Raw genomic sequence first — 21,098 nt, forward strand, 5'->3', positions numbered from 1 at the left:
GCTCATCAAGTTTGGAAGGGGTGCAATGTGTCAGAGATAACGCAAACACTAGCGGGAAACGACGGTATTTTCCAGACCGTTTCTGGTGTAAACTGTGGATCTCGAATGAACAAATGAACAAGCGAAGGCCGCACTCAGCTCATCCACACCCCCCGCGTCCTGTTTGTCAGGAAATTAAATTCCCCTTCGCCGAGCCAGAGAGGACGAGGGGATCTGTGAGGTCCAATTAGTGAGATAATCGGGCTGCTCATTCAGAACTGGTAGGAGCTAAACCCAGAGTCCTGCCGCTGTAGCTGTTTGTCTGTCTCCCCCCCCCCCATCCCCCCATCCCCCCATCCCCATTCCAGCTGTAATGGTATTACTTCAGTGCTCCCAGTAATTCCCCTCGCTGAACTCTTCTGGATCAGTCGACGGGTGCTTACTTGTGGCTGGGACGGTCGGTGTGGTCCCACTCACGTGTTCTCGTACCTCGGCCCAAACGATGGGCCCCCCATCCTGCTCTGGGTAACGCCCCTGCGGAGGCTGCCAGACTCTTGTTTATCTTCTTCCACCTCGTCTCTCGTTACTCCCCAGGACATAGCAGCACAGCGCCAGGGGCAGCCCCCTCCCCCACCCCCACCCCCACCCAGCGCAGAAACTGTTTAGACCAGCGGAATGTCTCACTAGGCCTGAAGTGAGAAGGCCATAGTTGAAGTGACAGCTGGCTGAGCCAATCCGGTGGCTGAGCCAGCAGCCAGGACCCGCCCAGTCAGGAGGGTGGGGGGCCATGCATGTGCTGTGTATTGCTAGCTGTAACTGGATTTATGAGTGGCTGCTGATGAATTTGAGCAGCAGCAGATCGTTATGCTCAGAGGGGGAAGGACGGTGGTGGGGGGGGGTGGGGTGCTGGGGCGGGTGGGGGTTTGGCAGACCGCAGTGTTAGTCTCGCATTACTCCGGAGTACTAGGACCCAGGAGCACGGTCTCTGCAGACACTGAATGCAGCAATATGCCTGTGTGTGTGTTTGTGTGTGTGTGTGAGTGTGTGCGTGTCTCTGAAAGAGAGAGATAGAGACATGCAGACTACAAATAGTTTATCAGTACAATCTACATGGAGCCTGGTGCACTCGCACGCATGCACAGAGAAACTGAAAAAGAGAGAGAGGATTCAGCGATTAATTAAATTTTTCAACATGTCAAACGTGGACTCAAAGTATTTTACAAAGTATTTGCACTGTAGGAGTTACAGAGACCAAGATTTATTTATGAAGAACATATTCAATTACATTAATATTCTGCGTCAATGTATAGGCACAGCTGGGGACCAGTACCACCCCCAGCAGCTGGCCAACATGGAACATTCCACAGGCAAGACTGCTAGGGTATGGGCAGTCAAGGACAAGTCCAATTAAGGAAGGAGGGGTTCATCAATATTACAAAAAAACAAATTGGGCGCAACTCGCACCTTTGATACTGTTAATTTTTCATCCTTTATTTGTTTAACAAACACTCTTATCCAGAACTACTTACAACAATCATAGTGCATACAATAAGGTTTGATGAACAGCAGTATAGATACAAAAATTGATTGTAACACAGTTAGTAACTGTAAATACTGTTACAGCAGAAATACAGATAATTGTGAAGCTTTTTTTGTGTTATCCCTGAAATCCTCCACTGTTCACAGTCCTGAGTCCCCCACTCAGAAATCCCCTCTACCCCCGCCCCCTCCACAGAAAACCTAAAACAAAACAATAATAACTTCTAACAATACAAAGAGTTAGTTTCATGTCTAAAAGAGGGCTGAGCAATCCCTCTTTTAAAAGGGCAGGGTAGTGATTCCTTCCAGAGGTAGTCAGCATTCGTGAAACATGACTAGCTGACTCATTCTTAATTTTGGGTGCACAGGGTGACAGGATGCCTGTGGCAGCCATGGAAGGATCCATTCTGACACGGGCCTGGGGGTAGGGCCAATGCATGTGGTGGCCATGGAAGGATCCATTCTGACACGGGCCTGGGGGTAGGGCCATGGAAGGATCCATTCTGACACGGGCCTGGGGGTAGGGCCAATGCATGTGGTGGCCATGGAAGGATCCATTCTGACACGGGCCTGGGGGTAGGGCTAGGGGATAGTGCCAGGGGTGTAGGAGTGAGCTAGACTTTTGGGGGACTCATTGTGCTAGGAAATGTTTGTCCCATGGCAAATAATACTGTTATTATTCAGGGAACAATTTTGCCTGCATCTAAAATTGGGGGAGTTGGGGGGGGGGGGGGGTGTTGCATATTCTCCTACTTTGGGGGAAGAGCACAGGATCCTTAACCACCCCATCACACAGGCACCCCACACAGGGAGGGCTGAACTTTTGACTTGGCCAGAGGGTGAAGTAGGCCACAACTTAGGGGCTCATCCTGTTTCATTGACCAGTGTTACACTCAGACCCAGAGATAAATGAGCCCCCTCCTCCTCCTCCCCTCATGGCATCTCAGAGATGATTAGACATCACTCGTAAAGTGCAAAACACCACAACCCTGATTAGCGATACGCAAGAATACCTCGTTTTCAAAACAGTACAAATATTCCACAAACCTCTCAATAGCAGTTTATAGACTGTGTTCTTTTTGGAGAGCTGCTGAATTGTGGCTAAATCTGTAGAACAGACTAAGGCTAAATAAATCTAATTAGCCTTCTCAAATATAGATATGAATTTTCATAAATGATCACATTTGCATAAAATGACCAACAACACGTCCTGGATGTTTTTAAAATGAAACATAGCTCACTAATACTATAATTATGGACTTCAGTTAAACAAAAGCAAAATAAAGCAGTCAAATAACATTTTATAAACAAGCAATCCAGCAACACATCAGAAGAAATTAACAGTCAGTTATTAGTTAGTATCAGTCCAAGCCGGTCCATTTCCATGAACCACTTAAAAAAGCAAATAGACCTATTTCACAATATCTATTGTGTACAGGTGAACTGGAACTAAGCACTATTTTCACCTGTAACTGAAGTGCATTTGTAGGGGTAGACACAAGATCACCCATGACATGGGATGCTGTCATAGACAGGAAACAGGAAGTCTTGTGAAGACATCACATCTGACCAAAGCAAGCAATACACTCAAAGAGAGACAGAAAAAGATATTTGGGAGTAAACAGACTTCAAAATAAATTTCCATTCATTAAAAAAAACAGCCAGTGACTCCCGTTCTCCCTTAACTCTCAACACACCGTCACACGCACCATTCGAAACGGTTACTTCCAAGGTGCTTTGGAAGTCAGTGATGATTAACATCTGACCCAGATTGCTGATCTTCGGCAGATCCATTTTCTTCATCGATGATGCGCAGATGATCTGTCCAATCGGGGGAGTTCATGTGTCCGTCATCTGTCCAATTCCGGCCCTGACACACTCCCACCGTAAATCCCGCCCACCTCCTCTGCCAGGATGCGAAAGGATTTTCCGTTTCATGAGCGGGGAAAAAAAAAAACAGCTCTCAGCGGGGCCCAGAGCAGACAGCCAAGCCGCACTTCTCCATTAAGGGACCCCTCCCGGGTCAAGAGAAGGAAAAACTGACGGGGGGCCGAGAATGTCTGAGAGGCAGAACGCGTCCTTCAGCCGGAGTCCAGTCCAGAGGGGGCCAGCAGACAGGTTTAAAAAAAAATAATAAATCAGCGACTGCAAGAACAGGGAGTTCACGCCGTGGTGTAACGACGAGGCTCAAATTTCGGCACGGAGACGCTAATGGGCGCGCGTGTGGAAGGAAGCGTTCCTCTCCGTACCCCACACACACTCCGCACAGGGTCTGGCCCCGTCTGCCCAAACCAGCCGGCCTGAGCTGGCTGAACTGGATACGGCTCGGCCAAACTTGGACAGGGCCATTTTTTGCTCCACGGTTGTTTTTCTCTCGTTGCCGGGAAACAAACTCTCGTTTCTAAAATGGCAGACGGTCTATACATGTCTAGATGGTCTGGAAAGGCGGCGTTCTCTTCTCTGCTCTACGCCGAAGCGTCATCGCTGGGCGTCTGCGGTAATACGGTACTCCACCACTTCATTTACGCGTGACTTTTCAGCAACTGTGTCGATAAAATATTAATCAGCATTTTTAATGCAGCAAAAAAAAAATAAAAATAAAAAAATGCACAAGAACAAAACAAGAGGAAACCTTCCCGTGATGATCTACTGTACCTTTGTACTTCATGTTGTCTTAATTATAACCCTGTTAAAAGGTGACGGGACCCCCATTTCTGTATGTCTCTGACAGACTAAAAATATATAAGAAATATCTGCTTCTAAAAGATTATGATTCTTACATCTTAATCATTCTCTTTGGGTATTTATAGCATTTATAGAATTTGTAGTATTTGTAGTTGAAGAACCAGCAGGTGTAATTTGAGCACTATGCCAAAAATATTGTGTCATTTACCATCACCCCCTCCCTCCCCCCACACACACACACACGCAAACACTGCCCCCCCATTCTACATCTCCATCCTACACCCCTCACAGTTCCGTGAGCACTGATATCAGAAGGACTGCATCCTCCCCCTCCCTTTGTCCATTCAAACAAAAGCGGAGGACTAGTCTGTATCCAAAAACAGGGAAGCCTGTTCTTTCGGCTTCTGTTCCAGGAAGGCACAGTATCACCCCCCCTTCCTGTTCCCTCTTGCGTCCTCCCACCATCCCGGAGACAGGCGCCTCTTCACCCTCCTCATCTTCACCACTGTGGCCTCCCTGTGTAGTTGGGCGGGGCAGAGGGGATCTGTGGGAGACAGACAGACAGGGCCAGTTAGAAGCAAATTCACTTTCTAATTCCCGTAGATATCGAGGCAGAGAGAGTGAATGTGTGTGTGTGTGTGTGTGTGTGTATGTGAGTGCGTGTGTGTCTGATGCAGCAGTACACCCCCAGCTCAGCGTCAGTACAGCTCCGAGGTTTCTCTGAATCGGCTTATTTGGTCTGATTGAGTGGCTGTCAGTGGGCTGCAGGGTAGCGTGTGGCTCTGCCTGGCCTGGCCTGGCCATCCTGCTCTGTCTGTAAGGGCATATTTATAGCAGCTGAGACTGGAGCAGGGCAACCTTCATACTCACACACAGCCCATCCATCCACACACAATATGAGCCTGACAGACCCACAGACACCACCAAGATGGATGACAGGACTATGGACACAGTGCTGTGTGTATGCTAGTGTGAGGAATAATGTGTGTGTAAGTAAGACTATGTGTGTGCTAAGAATGCGTGTGTGAGTAAAAGTGTGTGTTGTGTGTGTGAGAGTGTGTGTGAGCTAGTGTAAGGAAGAATGTGTGTGTGAGTAAGAGTGTGTGTGTGTGTGCTAGTGTGGGTAAGAGTGTGTGTGTGTGTGTGTGTGGGTAAGAGAGTGTGTGTGTGAGTGTGTGTGCGTGTGCGTGTGCGTGTGCGTGTGTGCGTGTGTGTGTGTGTGTGTGTGTGTGAGGTAAAGGCAGACACACTCACTGTGCCTCCGTTCAGCACTACGGCCATCTCCGTTGGCTGGTAGACGTTGCTGCGGAAGGGAACTCCACTGTTGCGGAGACCGATGTTGCTGTTGCGGTAGCCGGGCCTGAGGGCTGGAACACACACACACGGTCAGGAGGCCTCAGATACACACACTTACACACACACACACACACACACGGTCAGGAGGCATCAGATACACACACACACACACACACACACACTGATACACACGCACACACACACACACTGATACACACGCACACACACACGCACAAACTCACGCACACGCACACACTCACAATGATACACACACACACACACATGCGCACATGCACACACACAAACTCACACTGATACACACACACACACATACACACACACATACATACATACACACTCACACACAGTGATACAGTACCCGCGCTGTGCTCGTCGAAGGAGAAGGCGTGGTTCTCCATGTAGGGCCGGTGGGAGAGGGGCAGGTCCTCGTCGAAGCTGGTCTCGCGGAGGCGGGGCGGGGGCTGCGAGGTGTCGAAGTAGTCGGGGGTGTCGGGCTGGGGGGCGGGGCGCAGGCAGAAGTGGGCCTCGGGGACGGCGTGGAGGAGCAGCAGCAGCCAGCCCTGGGACACCAGCGCCACGGCCAGAACCGGGTCGTCCCAGTCCGGGGCGTGGCCCAGCGCCCCGTTACCGTAGAGATAGAAGCCCAGCCAGGCGGCCCACAGCAGGACGGACGCCAGGCAGGAGACGAAGAGCCAGACGGCGCTGCGGCGCCAGCGCTGCTCCTTCCCGCGCAGCGCCAGGCCGGCGGTCAGCGTGGCGGCCAGCAGCAGCGCCGCCACGTAGCTGCAGGCCAGCGCGAAGTCCAGCGGCTGGTACAGGCAGGCCGGCTGGCCCTCCCGCGCCACCGTCAGCAGGATCCACTCGGCCGCCACGATGCCCTGCACGGTGGTGAGCGCCAGCGCCAGCCCCGCCAGCGCCCAGCCGCCGGGGGTCCGCCCGCCCCGCGCCAGCCGCCGCACCCGCCAGCCCTGCACCAGCAGGCAGGAGAAGCAGAGGGCGAAGAGCGCCCCCCAGAGGGCGCGCCGCACCACGCACAGCGCCTCGCCGCTCTCGATGAGGAAGGCGAAGCTGAGGCCGAAGAGGCCGACCGCGCCGGCGAGCAGGAGGAGGAGGAGCCCCACCCCGCTGCGTCTCTCCGGCTCGGAGACTCGGCGCAGGACGCCCAGCAGGACCCCGCCCAGGAGCAGGCACGCCAGCACGCCCCCGCCCGCCACAGACTCCAGCACCACCCCCCACACCGCCTCCAGGTCGCACAGCAGCGCGTAGGGCCGGCCCAGCCCCGGGCCACACCCCCGCGGGGGGCTGTCCGTCACGTTCATCTGGGAGGAGCCGCGGTCCGCCAGAGACAGGAGGAGGAGGAGGAGCACAAGACTGAACGACATCACTGGGAGAGAGAGAGAGAGAGAGAGAAGGAGTGAGGAAGAAAGGAGGAAGGAGGGCGAAAAGGGGAGGAGAAGAGCAAGAGAGAAACAGGGAGAGGTAGAGAGAGAGACAGGGAGTGAGAGCGAAAAAGATAAATGGAAAGAATGAGTGAGAGAGCAAGAGAGGAGTGGAAGAGAAGAATAGAGAATAGGAGAGAGAGAAGCAAAGAGAGGCAGGGAGATAGAGTAATAGAGAGAAACAAATGAGAAAACCAGAGGAATGGACAGAAAGAAAGAATGATACAGAGGGATGATGAGAAAGGAATAAAAGGTGGGAGAAGTGGAGAAATAGAGAGAGAGAGAGTGGTAGAGAAGAAGAGAAAACTGCTGGTCAGAACCTGGTCATCTGTACGGTCTTGTTCAGCAGTCCCTCTCTCTCTGCCTTAAACCTAACAACTGCTTTCTGCCTGCATCCCAGAGAAGAACACTGTGACCCTGCCTGTCCGTCATCTCCCAGGGGTCAGAGGTCAGACGCTTCCCTCTATTCACACATTTTAGTGTGAGTGCATCAGGGAACAGAGTAGCTCACTGCTCCGAACACACACACACACACACACACACACACATATAGCAGAGGGACTGCAGGCAGGCCATGGAAACAAACACACAGTGGTGCTTGACAGCTCACAGTCACGCACATCCACACGGGAACAGGAAGCAGAAGGTCACACGGTGCAGAGTGGGCGGAGCTGAGTGGGCGGGGCTGGGCGGTACTGTATGTGCAGGGGAAATCCTATAGATAACCCAAGTTCTGCTGCTGACATCATTCACAAACACAGAAAAGAAAATCCACATCTCATCAAACAGGCTCACGAAATATTTTCGCAAATTTTGCGGGCCTTGCTTGGTTAAAAACATTTTATTTTACGTATGTGTGACACATACGTAAAATAAATGTGTGGTACATGCAGTGTATCAAGCTTATGCTCAAAGAACAATCATGCAATCTGAATATGACGGATTCATTCAAATGAATTAGATCTGTCATCTGCAGATTCTGACACTTTCCAAATCACCATAAAAGATAAATAAATTTTATAAATAAATGCCCGTTTCTCTCGAAAGACATCACAAGCTGTTTTGTCTGGGAAGTGTTTTTCTCCAACAGAAATGTTTGGCGTGCTTAAATAGGTGCCGACAGAAGCAGTGTTTTCAGTAGAAGAGATGTCATGCATTATTAACGTTGTCATAATATATTTATGTTGCACAGAATTTTTTGTGAGCAAGTTCAGAGAGTGGAAGAAGCGCAATCCTTTACAAAGCCAAGTCTGTGACACGGCAAGTCTTCTCGTATCACGGGCAAAGGAAGCGATTCTGTGGGGCCAATTGCCTGGTGTGGCATGGGCATTGTCTGCTTCAGCAAGCTACTTGGCATGAATTGCTTCAGTATATATTTAGCAGTATAAATGGATGCTTAGAAGAAAAAAATGCAAAAGCTGTGTAAGAGCATCTGCTCAATGCCTGTAGTGTATTGAGACAGCTGACAAAGATATACCGACCTACAAATTAAGTATGAGATCATTTGTAGGTCAGCGGTTGGAGAACTGGATTTGTTACCCAAAGGTTACAGAATTGATTCTTAGGTGAGCCACACCCATTGTGCCCTTGAACATGGTACTGAACCTGAGCTGCTTCTGTAAAATACCCAGCTGTATGAATGGATACTATGCGAAAAGTTCCATAAGGGTGTCTGCTAAATGCTTGTAATGCAACCTTAAATGAGCTGAATTTGCATGATAATTTCTCACATATATAGCTTGGAACATCTGTAGTCTTTGTTTCTTCTCTAGGGAAGAAAAGGTTCAAATGTTCAAACTTTAAAATAAAGTTACTGGTAGCCATATCTTCTCTATCCCGGAAGTGTGACCTGGTTGGTTCAACGTTGTATGTCGTTGGCTATGATAGCTGTCAGAGACTAAACCTGGCACATTGTTGGCCATTCTGCAGTAAACCAGCTATCTCTGATCCATCGGCAGCCACTGTAGTACCATTGATGTCACACTACATTTCCCCAACAGTATCTCTTTAGACACAGGTCGATGCTGGCGTCCAAAAATCAATTTCCCCTGATCTTTCTGTCTCTAGGGCCCAAATGTAATCAACTCATAGAAGGGGTCAAATTGACCGTATGTAAACTACCGGTTGGATGTGCCAACTACGATAAACCGGGTGACTGCTCCATTATAACTTCCCATTTGTCATTGACAAGCACAGGGCTTGCAGTTCATTGACATTAATATGGCGTCTGTCTTTCTGTCTCCTGGCTCACTGCCACTGTCCGTAACACAGCTACTGTAAGAGGCTGCTGCATCTATACATACTCATCACACACACACACACACACACACACACCCAGGCGCATGCACACACACACACACACACACACACACAGACGCACAAACACACACATACACCCAACAACTCATTCACACACGCTCACCCCCCCCACACACACACACACACACACACACACACAGGTGCACGCACACACACACACACACACACACACGCATACACCAAACAACTCATTCATACAAACACCTACACCTACAAACACCCCACCCCCACACACACACACACATATACACACATTCAGGCACTTTGCAGCTTAACCCCGACAAATTCAGATGAAAACTCGCGGTCCACCATTACAAGTCAACCTGTTCCATATTTCAGCTTCAACAGCGTAGAGTGTTCAGACTAACCAGCTGAATGTTGTTTGATTGAAAAACAATTCTATTGGCCCCTATTGCTTCGATGGCTTTGGTGACTCCCAATGCTTGCATTATTTTGGCAGTTTTGCAATCATCATTCTGAGCCCCTACAACAACACGACCACGCCGTATTAGCCCGGTTACCGTAGAAACCCTCTCTTCAGCGAACTTGTGCTCCCCACTTGTGTGTCGGCGTTACATAACCAGGCCGCCACTGAGTCACCGCTTGGCACGGCGTGCCCATATCCAATCCGCACCACACACACTGTTCTGCCCGGGGTCGACGCTGCCAGACAGTGTGTGAGAAAGACAAGGATGAGTGGGAGCATGTGTTAGAGAGGCATGCGTATGTATGTGTGTGTGTGTGTGTGTGGGTGTGTGGGAGAGAGAGAGGGAGGGAGGATATATTAAAGATGTGTGTGAGTGTGTATGAGTGTGTGTGTATGAGTGTGTAAGTGTGTGCAAGAGTGTGTGTGTACATGTGAGTGTGTAAGTGTGTGCAAGAGTGTGTGTGTACATGCGAGTGTGTAAGTGTGTGCGAGAGTGTGTGTGTACATGCGAGTGTGTAAGTGTGTGCGAGAGTGTGTATGTGAATGTTCGTATGAGTGCTAACTGGCACTATCTAAAAGGAGGACAAATAAACAGAAACAGATGGCACAGCCAGCAACTGTCCAAGGAAGGAAGCCAGACGAGCCGAGAGCGGATCCTACATTTCCTCTTCCTGTCAGCTCCCCGTACAGATCGCCTACATCAAAACAACGTCCTGCCAGGCCGCCTCACGCACGCAGTCAAAGACTTCAGAAACAAGCCGCATCACTGGCTCGCTCGCATCGGATATGGGCCCTGTCACGAGGGCTGGCCGATGACTGCCCCCACCGCAACGAAGCACGGGATCATGGGACGTGAGGAGGACTGGCCAACCGCTGAGAGGCACGCTGGCCCCGCCTCCTGCCCCGCCGTGCCAAAAAAACCCCAGGCTCCTGTCATGGAGTCCCCAGGGGCGTGAGTTCGGGAGTGGCTAGGTCCTTCTTAGTGATGCGCGGACTGACGGAAGATCAGTGGTTGGGTTGGCTCACAAAAAAATAACAGATGAGTGGCGGGTGGGTTAGAAAAAAAAGAAAAAAAATTAATTATGTTATTTTAGATCAAATAAAAATATATCATCACATCTTTTGAAGCTGGCATGCATTTCTAGGCTATAGGCACACAGAGTGTATGCGTGTTGGAGATCCAGCAGCTTGCCAAGACAGAGTTACAGCAGCCGTCCAAACGAGCAGGAAAGTACCCCTCTGAGTGAGAGCCAAGTTAGCGGGTGACTGCGTGGACACTGCGCCGCAGCGATACGCGCCCATTGGATACTGTCACCCGAAAAGCGTTTAGGCAGGACGTCCTGGCGCTAATTAACACCGGAGCCAAACACGGTGCTGTGGGGAGATGCCTTCACCCCCCCCCCCCCGGTCGGCTAACGGTGTGTGACGGGGCAAAGCAGCAGGCCGAGACTGAGAAGGAGAAACGATCTGAAATCATGAAGAAGCTGACTGGAAGACCAGCCCACTCTTCAGTTTAACAAGGCGCCGCCTTCTGTACTGAATGCTAGGCTGTTTGCCAAAAGCAGTGGGCTGGAGGTTAGTACGGTAAATTTAGACAAACTTCCGGAAATAATTCTTGGCAAATTCATTATATGAAATGAGCCCGTGGAACTTTTATTTACAATAAATGATTATTGGTCTGAATCTATCCTATTATTTCCGTGTTTTAAGAAGTAATTCTGTAGCATATGTATGTATAGTGAATAAATATGTGTAGTGTATGAATACGCAGACCTGTAGCCCACTGAGAAATAATGGTTTTATGCAGGTGCAGATTTCCAAATTTGATAACATCATTAGGTAAGGTGGTTGGCGGGGTAGTTTATTGATGTGCAGACTATGTGCAGATTCGAGTGATGTCAGAGCTGACCCACACATCACTAGTGCTTATGAATAAATTAGTTTTGTTTCTCTCTATACAGGGGACAGCTATAATAAGCAAGAGACCAAACAGACTGGACTACAGTATAAATTCTATTATTATTATTACTACACTGCAGATCATTATTATTATTACACACTGCAGTGATTCTGCATCTGGAGTCCTGTGAGTCCTACAGCCATTACCACTTCACTTTCAAAGCAGCCCTACTCCTGTCATCTCCAAAAGGCGTAAGCAGCAATTAAACGCCCCTGGAGTCACTGCAGCGCTCCACACGCCCCCACACCAGGAGCGCAGCTCGCTCACCAGCGAGCCCGAGACCGTTCACTCTGTCAGAGGGGCAGTGAGTGTACACTGGACTGTAAACACTGCGAAATGTTCAGTATAAGAGTGACTCTGATAGAGTACTTCTAACACTAAGAGAGAGTGCATGTGTTCCCTACCAAAGACATACAAACTCAATCAGTGAAAGTTGCCATCAAAAAAACAGATCATTTCCAGTGTAAGTTAAGGCAGACTTTGTGTATTTTATAGTGTAAATGTGGGTTGTGTACATTGTGCATCCTGAAAAACTGGATTGCGTGTATTGTGTTGTGCAAATGTAGATTGTGTGTATTGTACTGTATATTGTGCAAATATATGTGTGAATTGTATTATGTGTTTCGAATAAGAGCAGCGATGTCAACATACCCAGGTGTAGTTTAAACCATGAGACAAGTCCAGTACAGTAATTAACCTCAACTGCCTCAGAAAATGATTCAGCTGTTTAAATGCAAGAAATTATTTGTTAATTATTTGCTAATTTCAATGCAATTTACTGCAGGGGTCTGTGATGCATGTGTGCTTTTTTCACTGGACATACAGCTCAGTCAGTGTGTATGGCATGAGCATCTAATCAAGGGCTTCTGTGAGTGGGAGTGTGAGTGTGTGTGTGTGTGCGCAGGGTTGCTCAAGCGTGTCTCTGTGTGTCTATTTGTGCGTGACTGCATAAATATGAAGATTACATAACCAACAATGGCAAAAAATTCTCTCTGTGCTCCCCTCCTCCTCCTCCTCCTCCTCCACTCCTCTCTTCTCCCTCTTCCATAGCTGGAGATGTCAGACCACAGGGGAGTCAGGAGGAGCACAGACTTCTTCCTGCTGCTAGCTAACTGATACAGATCATCCCCCTCTCCTCCTCTCTCCTCAGGTACACTGCATGCACGGCTCCTTCAATTAACGGGCCTTGCAGATCAAAGCAAAGAAAGCAGGTACGCCCAAACAAACAGTTACATACTGTATGTTGGTATACATAAGCATATAACAGTGTATGTCAGTGCTCTCTCTCTCTCACTCTTTATCTATCTCTCTCCCTCCCTTTCTCCCTCCCTCTCAATAAAGGTAAAATTCTTCTCCTTCAGCTGAATATACTGAGCAGCCACCCCCAGCTATGACTGCGTGTGCTGTTTGTTTTCTTTCCAAAAGTAAGCAAACGCAGGTTAGAACAGGGCCCCAGCAGTTACCCCAGATTGGCAGCGGCTTTTGTGTTTAACGCGTCCCTGCTGGCAGATTGATTTGGTCACCCTAGGACCGTACATTTAAGCAATCAGGCCCATTCAAAGACCTGTGCTTTTTCCCATGGTGCATTGCCCATTATTATGGCACTGTTGTTGTCAGCGTTCTGATTTATTCAGAAGGACTTCCAGCCTATCAGTGTTGGCACTCGGATAGTCATAACAGTCTCCGTTTTATGACAAGAACACCTTCGCTTGATTAATACAGTATGAGTCATACGCGAACCGCTTTGTACAAATGTGCCCACAAGCGATTGTAATTAGTCTACATCTAATCCTAAAAACGGTCATATATAATCTTCTAATCATCTGTTTGCCGTGCCCATTGTTGACATTACGTAACATTACGACTTCACGTTCCTCAAATTATGTGACTAAAATAACACAGTGAAACGACAGAAAAGATTGCTGACAGTTGGCTGCTGGGCAAATTCCAGGCATTATGTTTCATTTGTTTCTTTTGGCCTGTTAACAGAAATATATATTTTTTTCTGATCATTTTTTCAGCCGGCCTGGTGTGAATATGAGACGACCATATTTTCATGTTAGACCCAATATGTCCAACACTTTCAATTCGTCAGTTTCCCACTCATAAAATCTGAATGTGTGAACATAATCGGCCTCGTATTGGTAAACCTGGGTAGGAACCAGCATTTTGGTCCATCCTGTTTGTTCCCCCCAATCGCAAGCATTTCCTATCTATGTGGTTTTTTGTGATTCTTAGCACCCATGTTGCCACAGGAGTGCAGATTTAAACAGGAGAATGAGTAATGCCTCCACCGTGCATCGCTATACAGAAAAATCTTCAGTGTAAAACAAACTCTGATAAGAGTACTTTTGATTCTGCTAGAGTTGATTGTACACTGCTGGAGTTGATTTAACACTAATAATGTTGCTGTGCAGTTTTGACTAGATAATAGGGCAGTATATCTGTGCAAGAAGCAGAACCTTTGAGAAAATGGCTGCCTCTTTGCTGGTACAGGGTCCCATCCTGTTCACACACACACACACACACACACACAGTACCACAGCTGCCCAGGTTTAACACGGGGAACATGGGCGGCAGTCGGCTGCAGTTTGATACGACGAGTCATTCTCTCTCTCTCTCTCTCTCTCTCTCTCTCTCTCTCTCTCTCTTTCTCTCTCTTTCTCTCTCTCATCTTCTCTCTCTCTCTCTCTCTCTCTCTCTCTCTCTCTCTCTCTCTCACTCTCTCTGCTGTTTTTTTACATTCCTCCCTCAGTCTGAATCCTCCATTTTTACTGTGGGACGGTTAACCGCCACTCCTCTTCATTTTGCTGCCGTTGTTCCAAGAGCCGTTTCCGAAATCTCGGGGTCGCGCCGCGACGCACCCCTTCTCCCGCCCACTCGCACGCTTTCCCACTCTTCCCTCCTTCTCACTTCTCTCTCTCCAAATCCTTCAATTAAAGACCAAAGCAAAAGCAAACAGGAACGCCCAAACAAACAAACAACAATTACATACTACATGTTGCTATACATAAGCACATAACAGTGTATGTCAATGCTCACTCTCTCTCTCTGTCTGTCTCTCTCTCTCTCTCTCTCTGTCGCTCTCACTTCCTCTCTCCCTCGCTCTCCCCTTTTTGTGCTGCAGCTTGGCTCCTGCTGGGGCATCATCCCTGGTGCCAGCCTAATTACAAACCTGCAGCTGTACACAGCTTCCACACAGCTGTAGAACTGCACACCCACATTCATACAATAACAAAAAAATGACTGGAGTACTCTTACAGAAGGCTCTGCCCCTCTACACCAGTGGTTCCCAACCCTGTGCCTGGAGATCCACTGTCCTGTAGGTTTTCTCTACCACCCTAACAAAGCCACACCTCATCCAACAGCTAGAGATCTCGTAGAGCTGTTAATCAGTAGAGTCAGGTGTGCCAAATTAGGGTTGAAATGAAAACCGACAGGATGACAGATCTCCAGGAACAGGGTTGGGAACCGCTGCTCAATACATTGGTTTGAATTGAGGTTTCGTGGATGGCATGATGGGCGGAGCCATCGTGCGCTATCAACCACCTGACTTGTTTGAGCAAATCAGTTGACTCTGCTCTCCACAAGACAGCTCTGTGATTGGCTTGAAACAACCAGTCTTTGATGACAGGGCAATCCGAAGGGCAATATCTATAGTCAAATATTTCATCATTGACAGTATAGGCCACCAGCGCTCTCCATGGCTAGCTGTGTCCAGATGTGAAAGTAGGCCATGACTGAGATTGAGTCCAACAACGCCCTCCCTGGCGCACCTGTCCCAGCACCTGTTTTCCATGCTAACTCCCAACGCCCACGCTCCCCTCACCCCTGACCTCTCACCCCTGAACGTCTGCTGCCCCGCACGGCCCATCGAGGGTCAGGGAGCAGGTGCTTCCTGCTCATTTCGGAAGATTCTTGGCCCTGGAAAAAAAAAAAAACCATTCTCTTTTCCTAAGCTGCTCTTTCCTCTCGGATAAACAGCATGTTCTTTGCTTCTGTAACACTGACGTATACTTCCTTGGTCTTCCCCAGTTCCTGCCTGTGTTTACACAAATACATATGCAATATATAATATATACATATATATATATGTGTGTGTGTGCTTAGATGTGTTCCATGCTCTTTAAATGGGTCGTGATCTTGAAACATTTAGAAGTGGACTGCATTTATATAGCGCTTTTATCCAACGCGCTTTACAATTGATGCCTCTCATTCACCAGAGCAGTTAGGGGTTAGGTGTCTTGCTCAAGGACACTTCGACACGCCCAGGGCGGGGTTTGAACCGGCAACCCTCCGACTGCCAGACAATCGGTCTTACCTCCTGAGCTATGTCGCCCCTAGAAACCCTGCTGCACGCGATGCCATCCCAGCTGCCCCAGTCATCCTTGTGTCTGGCCCCGTAATTAAAGCTCATTAATGTTTGACAGAGCTGGCACAGGTTCCATATGCAAATTAGCCTCAGCAATTAACAGAGAGAGCGTTTAATCGATGCCCTTCGCTGGACTAGCCCAGCGCTCTGGGCAGCAGTGAGGACGTTCTCTCTGAATTAAAATCTCTGCCTTTGATTAGTCATCCCAGGTCACACAGCAATAACAGTCGACCACATTGCTATTATTGCAAGAAAGAATAGAAAAAACATCATCATCACTGTTGTTGAAGCGTCATTACGAATCTGAGTTTAGCTTTGAAAGTGCGTATCTTCCTCTCCAGACTGCTGGAACGCAGGCTGGAAATGATGCCATTAATGTATCATGAGTCAAGCTGTCACCCTGAACTCTTTGGCACGCGCGCGAGCACACGCACAAGCACACACATACACACACACGCACACAATACACACACACATGCACACACGCACACACATACACACACACGCACACAATACACACACACATGCACACACGCACAAGCACACACATACACACACACGCACACAATACACACACACACACATGCACACACACACACACAATACACACACGCACAAGCACACACATACACACACACGCACACAATACACACACACATGCACACACGCACAAGCACACACATACACACACACGCACACAATACACACGCACAAGCACACACATACACACACACATGCACACAATACACACACACACACACAATACACACACACACATGCACACACGCACAAGCACACACATGCACACACGCACAAGCACACACATGCACACACATGCACACAATACACACACACACACAATACGCACAATACACACACACACAACGCACATATACACACACAACACACACATACACACTCACACATGCACACACACACACACGCACATACACACAACACACACATACACACACACGCACACAATACACACACACATGCACACACGCACAAGCACACACATGCACACAATGCACACAATACACACACACACACATACGCACAATCACACACACACAAGACATATACACACATCCCCACACACCATGCACACAACACCACATACACACTCACACATGCACACACACACACACACACATACACAGCAACACACATCACACACACGCACACAATACACACACATGCACACACGCAAAGCCACACACGCACACATAACACACACATGCACACACGCACAAGCACACACATACACACACAGCACACAACACACACACATGCACACACGCAAGCACACACATACACACACACGCACACAGTACACACACACACATGCACACACGCACAAGCACACACATACACACACACACACACACAATACACACACACACATGCACACACGCACAAGCACACACATGCACACACACGCACACAATACACACACACACATGCACACACATACACACGCACAAGCACACACATGCACACACATGCACACAATACACACACACACACACACAATACGCACAATACACACACACACAACGCACATATACACACATCCCCACACACACATGCACACACAACACACACATACACACACACACACGTGCACACAACACACACACACACACACACACACACATACGCAACACACTCACAATACACACACACACAAGCACACTCAAACACAAAACACACAATACACACACACAACACACACACACACGCACACACACATACACTCACATAACCATGCACACACATAGGCTATATACACACTCACATATACACACACACACAAATACACATGCAATTACACATACATGCCCCCCACATACACACACACATAAACAAACTCAATTGAAAAACAATGTTAAAAATGACTCCCCCAAAATAAAAAGCATGTATTTACCCAGTCAAACAAAACCACATACTGAGAAAAAAATAATGTTCCCCTACGTGTCTTTTCAAGTCCCCAGTGCTGTGCTTATTGAGCATGATTACAGACCATTTTTTTTTTAGAAACCTCGCAAAGTACTGACAAAGAAGTACATCCACAGCACAGCCTTCAGACTTACTGAGATCAATCCACACTTTCGCTCTTAATTTATTAGCATCAACGAACAGTAAAGAAAAATGAACTATTTACAACGAGGTTAAAACGTACTGAAAACATGGTACGAAACCACTTAAAACTCACCAAGCTGTGTGTCCTGTCGTTAGTCAGACAACATATTTGATGTCAACTGATCATAAAACTTTACACGATATCCACCCTACCTGTGTATAATGAGGTGAGGTTTAAGACCTTTATGAAGACTTTATCATAAAAAATCACTCCTGTTTTACCTCTTCACACCCTGAAAAAACTCATATAAAAAGAGACTGGGTCGACGAGGGACATATCAACTGTAACTACCAAACATAATAAATTATAGCCGCACATATGCAATTTGAACGGCTTGTTTTTAACCACGAGTCAACATAGGAACTCGAAAACTCCGCATTATTGTTTTCATCATCGTTCCTCTGTCTGTTAGCGGAATGATGAATGGCGAAAAAGACAAACGTGAAATGCGACCTCAGAATGGATTTAGTTTCAATGGGTCTTGAGGTCAAGGCCACGCGACGATTTCTCACACTCAATCCTAAGAACTGACCTGCTCTGCTCCAAGAATAGGCGACAGTAGGCTAGTCATATGTGCACAAGGACACCGTGATGAGTGAGGTAAATTCGTCACCAACGATGGACAGTGACTGGGAAAAAATGCTTCGCAAAACTTCAGCGGAGACAGACAAAATAGTCTGTCCATTTAAATCAGTTGCGAGCTTGACGAATCATGGGTATCGTAAGCAATAGCGCAGACGGTTCTCGCGTGCTGACACACTGAAATGCGTACATTTCTCCTGTTTATTAACCTGCCTTGTGAGATGTGACAAGTCCTTAAATACTGAGTATTAATGGACGTATGAGTATTGACGTGTCACCCCCCCCCCCCCAAAAAAAAACTAAACAAAAACTAAACAATAAAAAAAAGCATTCCTCTTATTAATAAATTAGCCCATTGCTTGAATTAATAAAAATATGCAAACAACATCAATATCCGGCTGTTCACATTTGGATTGCTTATAAATCCTATTAGAAGCCCACTTGGCTGTCGTATTGGAACAGATATGATTGACAGACGCCCAGAATGAGTAGCGAGTAGCGTAAGTAGTTCTGTTTCAGTCTCTATTATCGATCTCCTGACAGACGACATCACCCTTTGTGCGTCAATTTATTAGTCAGAAATAAATGCATTGTTACAAAACAGGAGTACACAAATCAATCATGTGTCAGATTTTTTGGCGGAAACCTCATTCCCATAGTCTCACCTGCTCTTTTCTCCTTCACCGTCCCCGAAAGTAGCTCACCGGAGGCGGCTGTCAATACCGCTTGTGTATTCCGATTCGGAGTGAAACGATCGTCTGCTAATCGGGCACATGGATATCTCTGTCTCCAATCCAAGCTATTCTTCTGGAGGAACGGGGCGATTTGTTTCTCTCAGTTTGGCGGCTTTGCGCTGCCGGTCTGTACTATATGATAAATAGTAATCATAATATGACAATCAAAACAATCCGAGAAGTATCACAGTGGAGTAGTTTCCATACACTCTGCTGTCTGGTACTTGTCCGAGCAATACAATTGTACGCTCTCTCTCTCGCTCTCTCTCTCTCTCTCTCTCTCTCTCTCTCTCTCTCTGCCACCCCCTTCTTCTCTTGCGCCAGTAACACGCGCGTCTTCAGCTGTTCAACTCCATCACTTTACAGGGAGGCGCGCCGTGGCAGAGGTCCCGTCCGCACGCACGCGTTTGCCTGGTGGCCCTTGTGTTTGTTGTGGTAGCGGCTGACCCGCGCGCTCAGTGGCTGATAGGGGGAGGGAAGACATCTCCAGGTGAGGCCGTGTCACTGCATGTCACTTTCAGCAACAGCACGGATTTGCCATCACAAACACCTGTCACGCGGATGTTTTTTTCTTCTTGCCTGTCCATTTCTTATGCAATAAATGGAGACGAGCAAAGGAAAATCCCTGTGAAGAACAGAACGTTTCCATATATTCCTGGCGTCAGTGTAGCTGGGTAATTGTGTGGGCGCCTGTGGTCTGTGAAATTGTTTATTTCCACCTTTCCTCTTGACTGCCTGCCTTGTCTTTATTTCTGAATAAGGCAGTAGCACTCAACATGTGCACACACACACGCACACCCACACACATCCACGCACACACACACACACACACACACACACACGTGCATGTGCATGCGCGCACACACACACACACACACGCATGCACATGGGCACACACACACACACACACACACACGTGCATGCACATGGGCACACACACACACACACACACACACACACGTGCATGTGCATGGACACACACACACACACACACGCATGCACATGGGCACACACACACACACACACACACACACATGCATGCACATGGGCACACACACACACACACACAAGCAGACTGGGCAGTGGCAGGCATGACTCCCTGACAGACAGATTAGCCATGGAGCTAATCTGACAGGTGCTGGTTCAGTAAAGACCCAGCGGGGGTGGGGGGGGGGGGGGGGGGGTGGGGGGGGGGGGGAGGGTCTGTCGGCTTCACCCTGCCCCTTTACTTTTCTCACACAAACACACCAGGAGTCACTCCTGCTTGCGTTAGCCAGAGGGGTCAAACACACTCTGTCACTGTACTCCACCAGAGTTGATTTACAGTAACACCGAACATTTGGACCATGTGCTTTTGACAAAACGTCCTCTCCACCTATGACCTTTAACCTTCCAGATTTTAATAACAGAACCCCAGATGCCAGCAGGGCTCGCTGTAGTGCACGGGCCCCACTGTAGAGGGGATGTTAAAAAGTCTCTTCAGAACACTAGCGTGTCCGGGCCCTCGGGCCTGGTTTTGGGTGCTGATGTCATCCTCCTCTTAAAATGCAACTATGCAAACAGGTCACAAAATTTGCTGCTAAAAAAAGAATATGTCAC

General features: G+C 48.1%; 1 protein-coding gene across 3 annotated transcripts; it reads right to left on the reverse strand.

The window, feature by feature from the left end:
* Nucleotides 1-1,157: 1,157 nt before the first annotated feature.
* Nucleotides 1,158-20,345, reverse strand: gprc5bb (G protein-coupled receptor, class C, group 5, member Bb). Of its 3 annotated transcripts, XR_010328479.1 has the most exons (5): nt 19,431-20,332; nt 5,879-6,904; nt 5,458-5,570; nt 2,033-4,747; nt 1,158-1,992 (listed from the first exon to the last, which is right to left on the reverse strand). XR_010328479.1 is itself a non-coding variant. In XM_064323562.1 (4 exons), exons 2-4 carry the CDS (start codon nt 6,900-6,902, stop codon nt 4,703-4,705), a joined length of 1,182 nt encoding a protein of 393 aa, XP_064179632.1. In that variant the 5' UTR covers nt 6,903-6,904; nt 19,431-20,332; the 3' UTR covers nt 1,158-4,702. The 3 variants fall into 3 exon arrangements, 2 of the variants coding, with proteins under 2 accessions (XP_064179632.1, XP_064179631.1); XM_064323562.1 differs by having other exon boundaries at nt 1,158-4,747; XM_064323561.1 differs by lacking the exons at nt 1,158-1,992; nt 2,033-4,747 and adding an exon at nt 4,755-5,017 and having other exon boundaries at nt 19,431-20,345.
* Between the last annotated feature and the right edge of the window lie 753 nt (nt 20,346-21,098).

The sequence above is a fragment of the Anguilla rostrata genome, chromosome 2 (assembly GCF_018555375.3).
Source record: "Anguilla rostrata isolate EN2019 chromosome 2, ASM1855537v3, whole genome shotgun sequence".
NCBI classification, from domain to species: Eukaryota; Metazoa; Chordata; class Actinopteri; order Anguilliformes; family Anguillidae; genus Anguilla; species Anguilla rostrata.

Bases quoted from the DNA above. Each gene is read 5' to 3' on its own strand.
- gprc5bb (XM_064323561.1), bottom strand. From the start codon at position 6,902: ATGTCGTTCAGTCTTGTGCTCCTCCTCCTCCTCCTGTCTCTGGCGGAC. The intron at 5,571-5,878 runs GTACTGTATCAC...TGTGTGTTCCAG, and splicing joins CTTCGACGAGCACAGCGCGG to CCCTCAGGCCCGGCTACCGC. The intron at 5,018-5,457 runs GTGAGTGTGTCT...ATGCCCTTACAG, and splicing joins TAGTGCTGAACGGAGGCACA to ACAGAGCAGGATGGCCAGGC.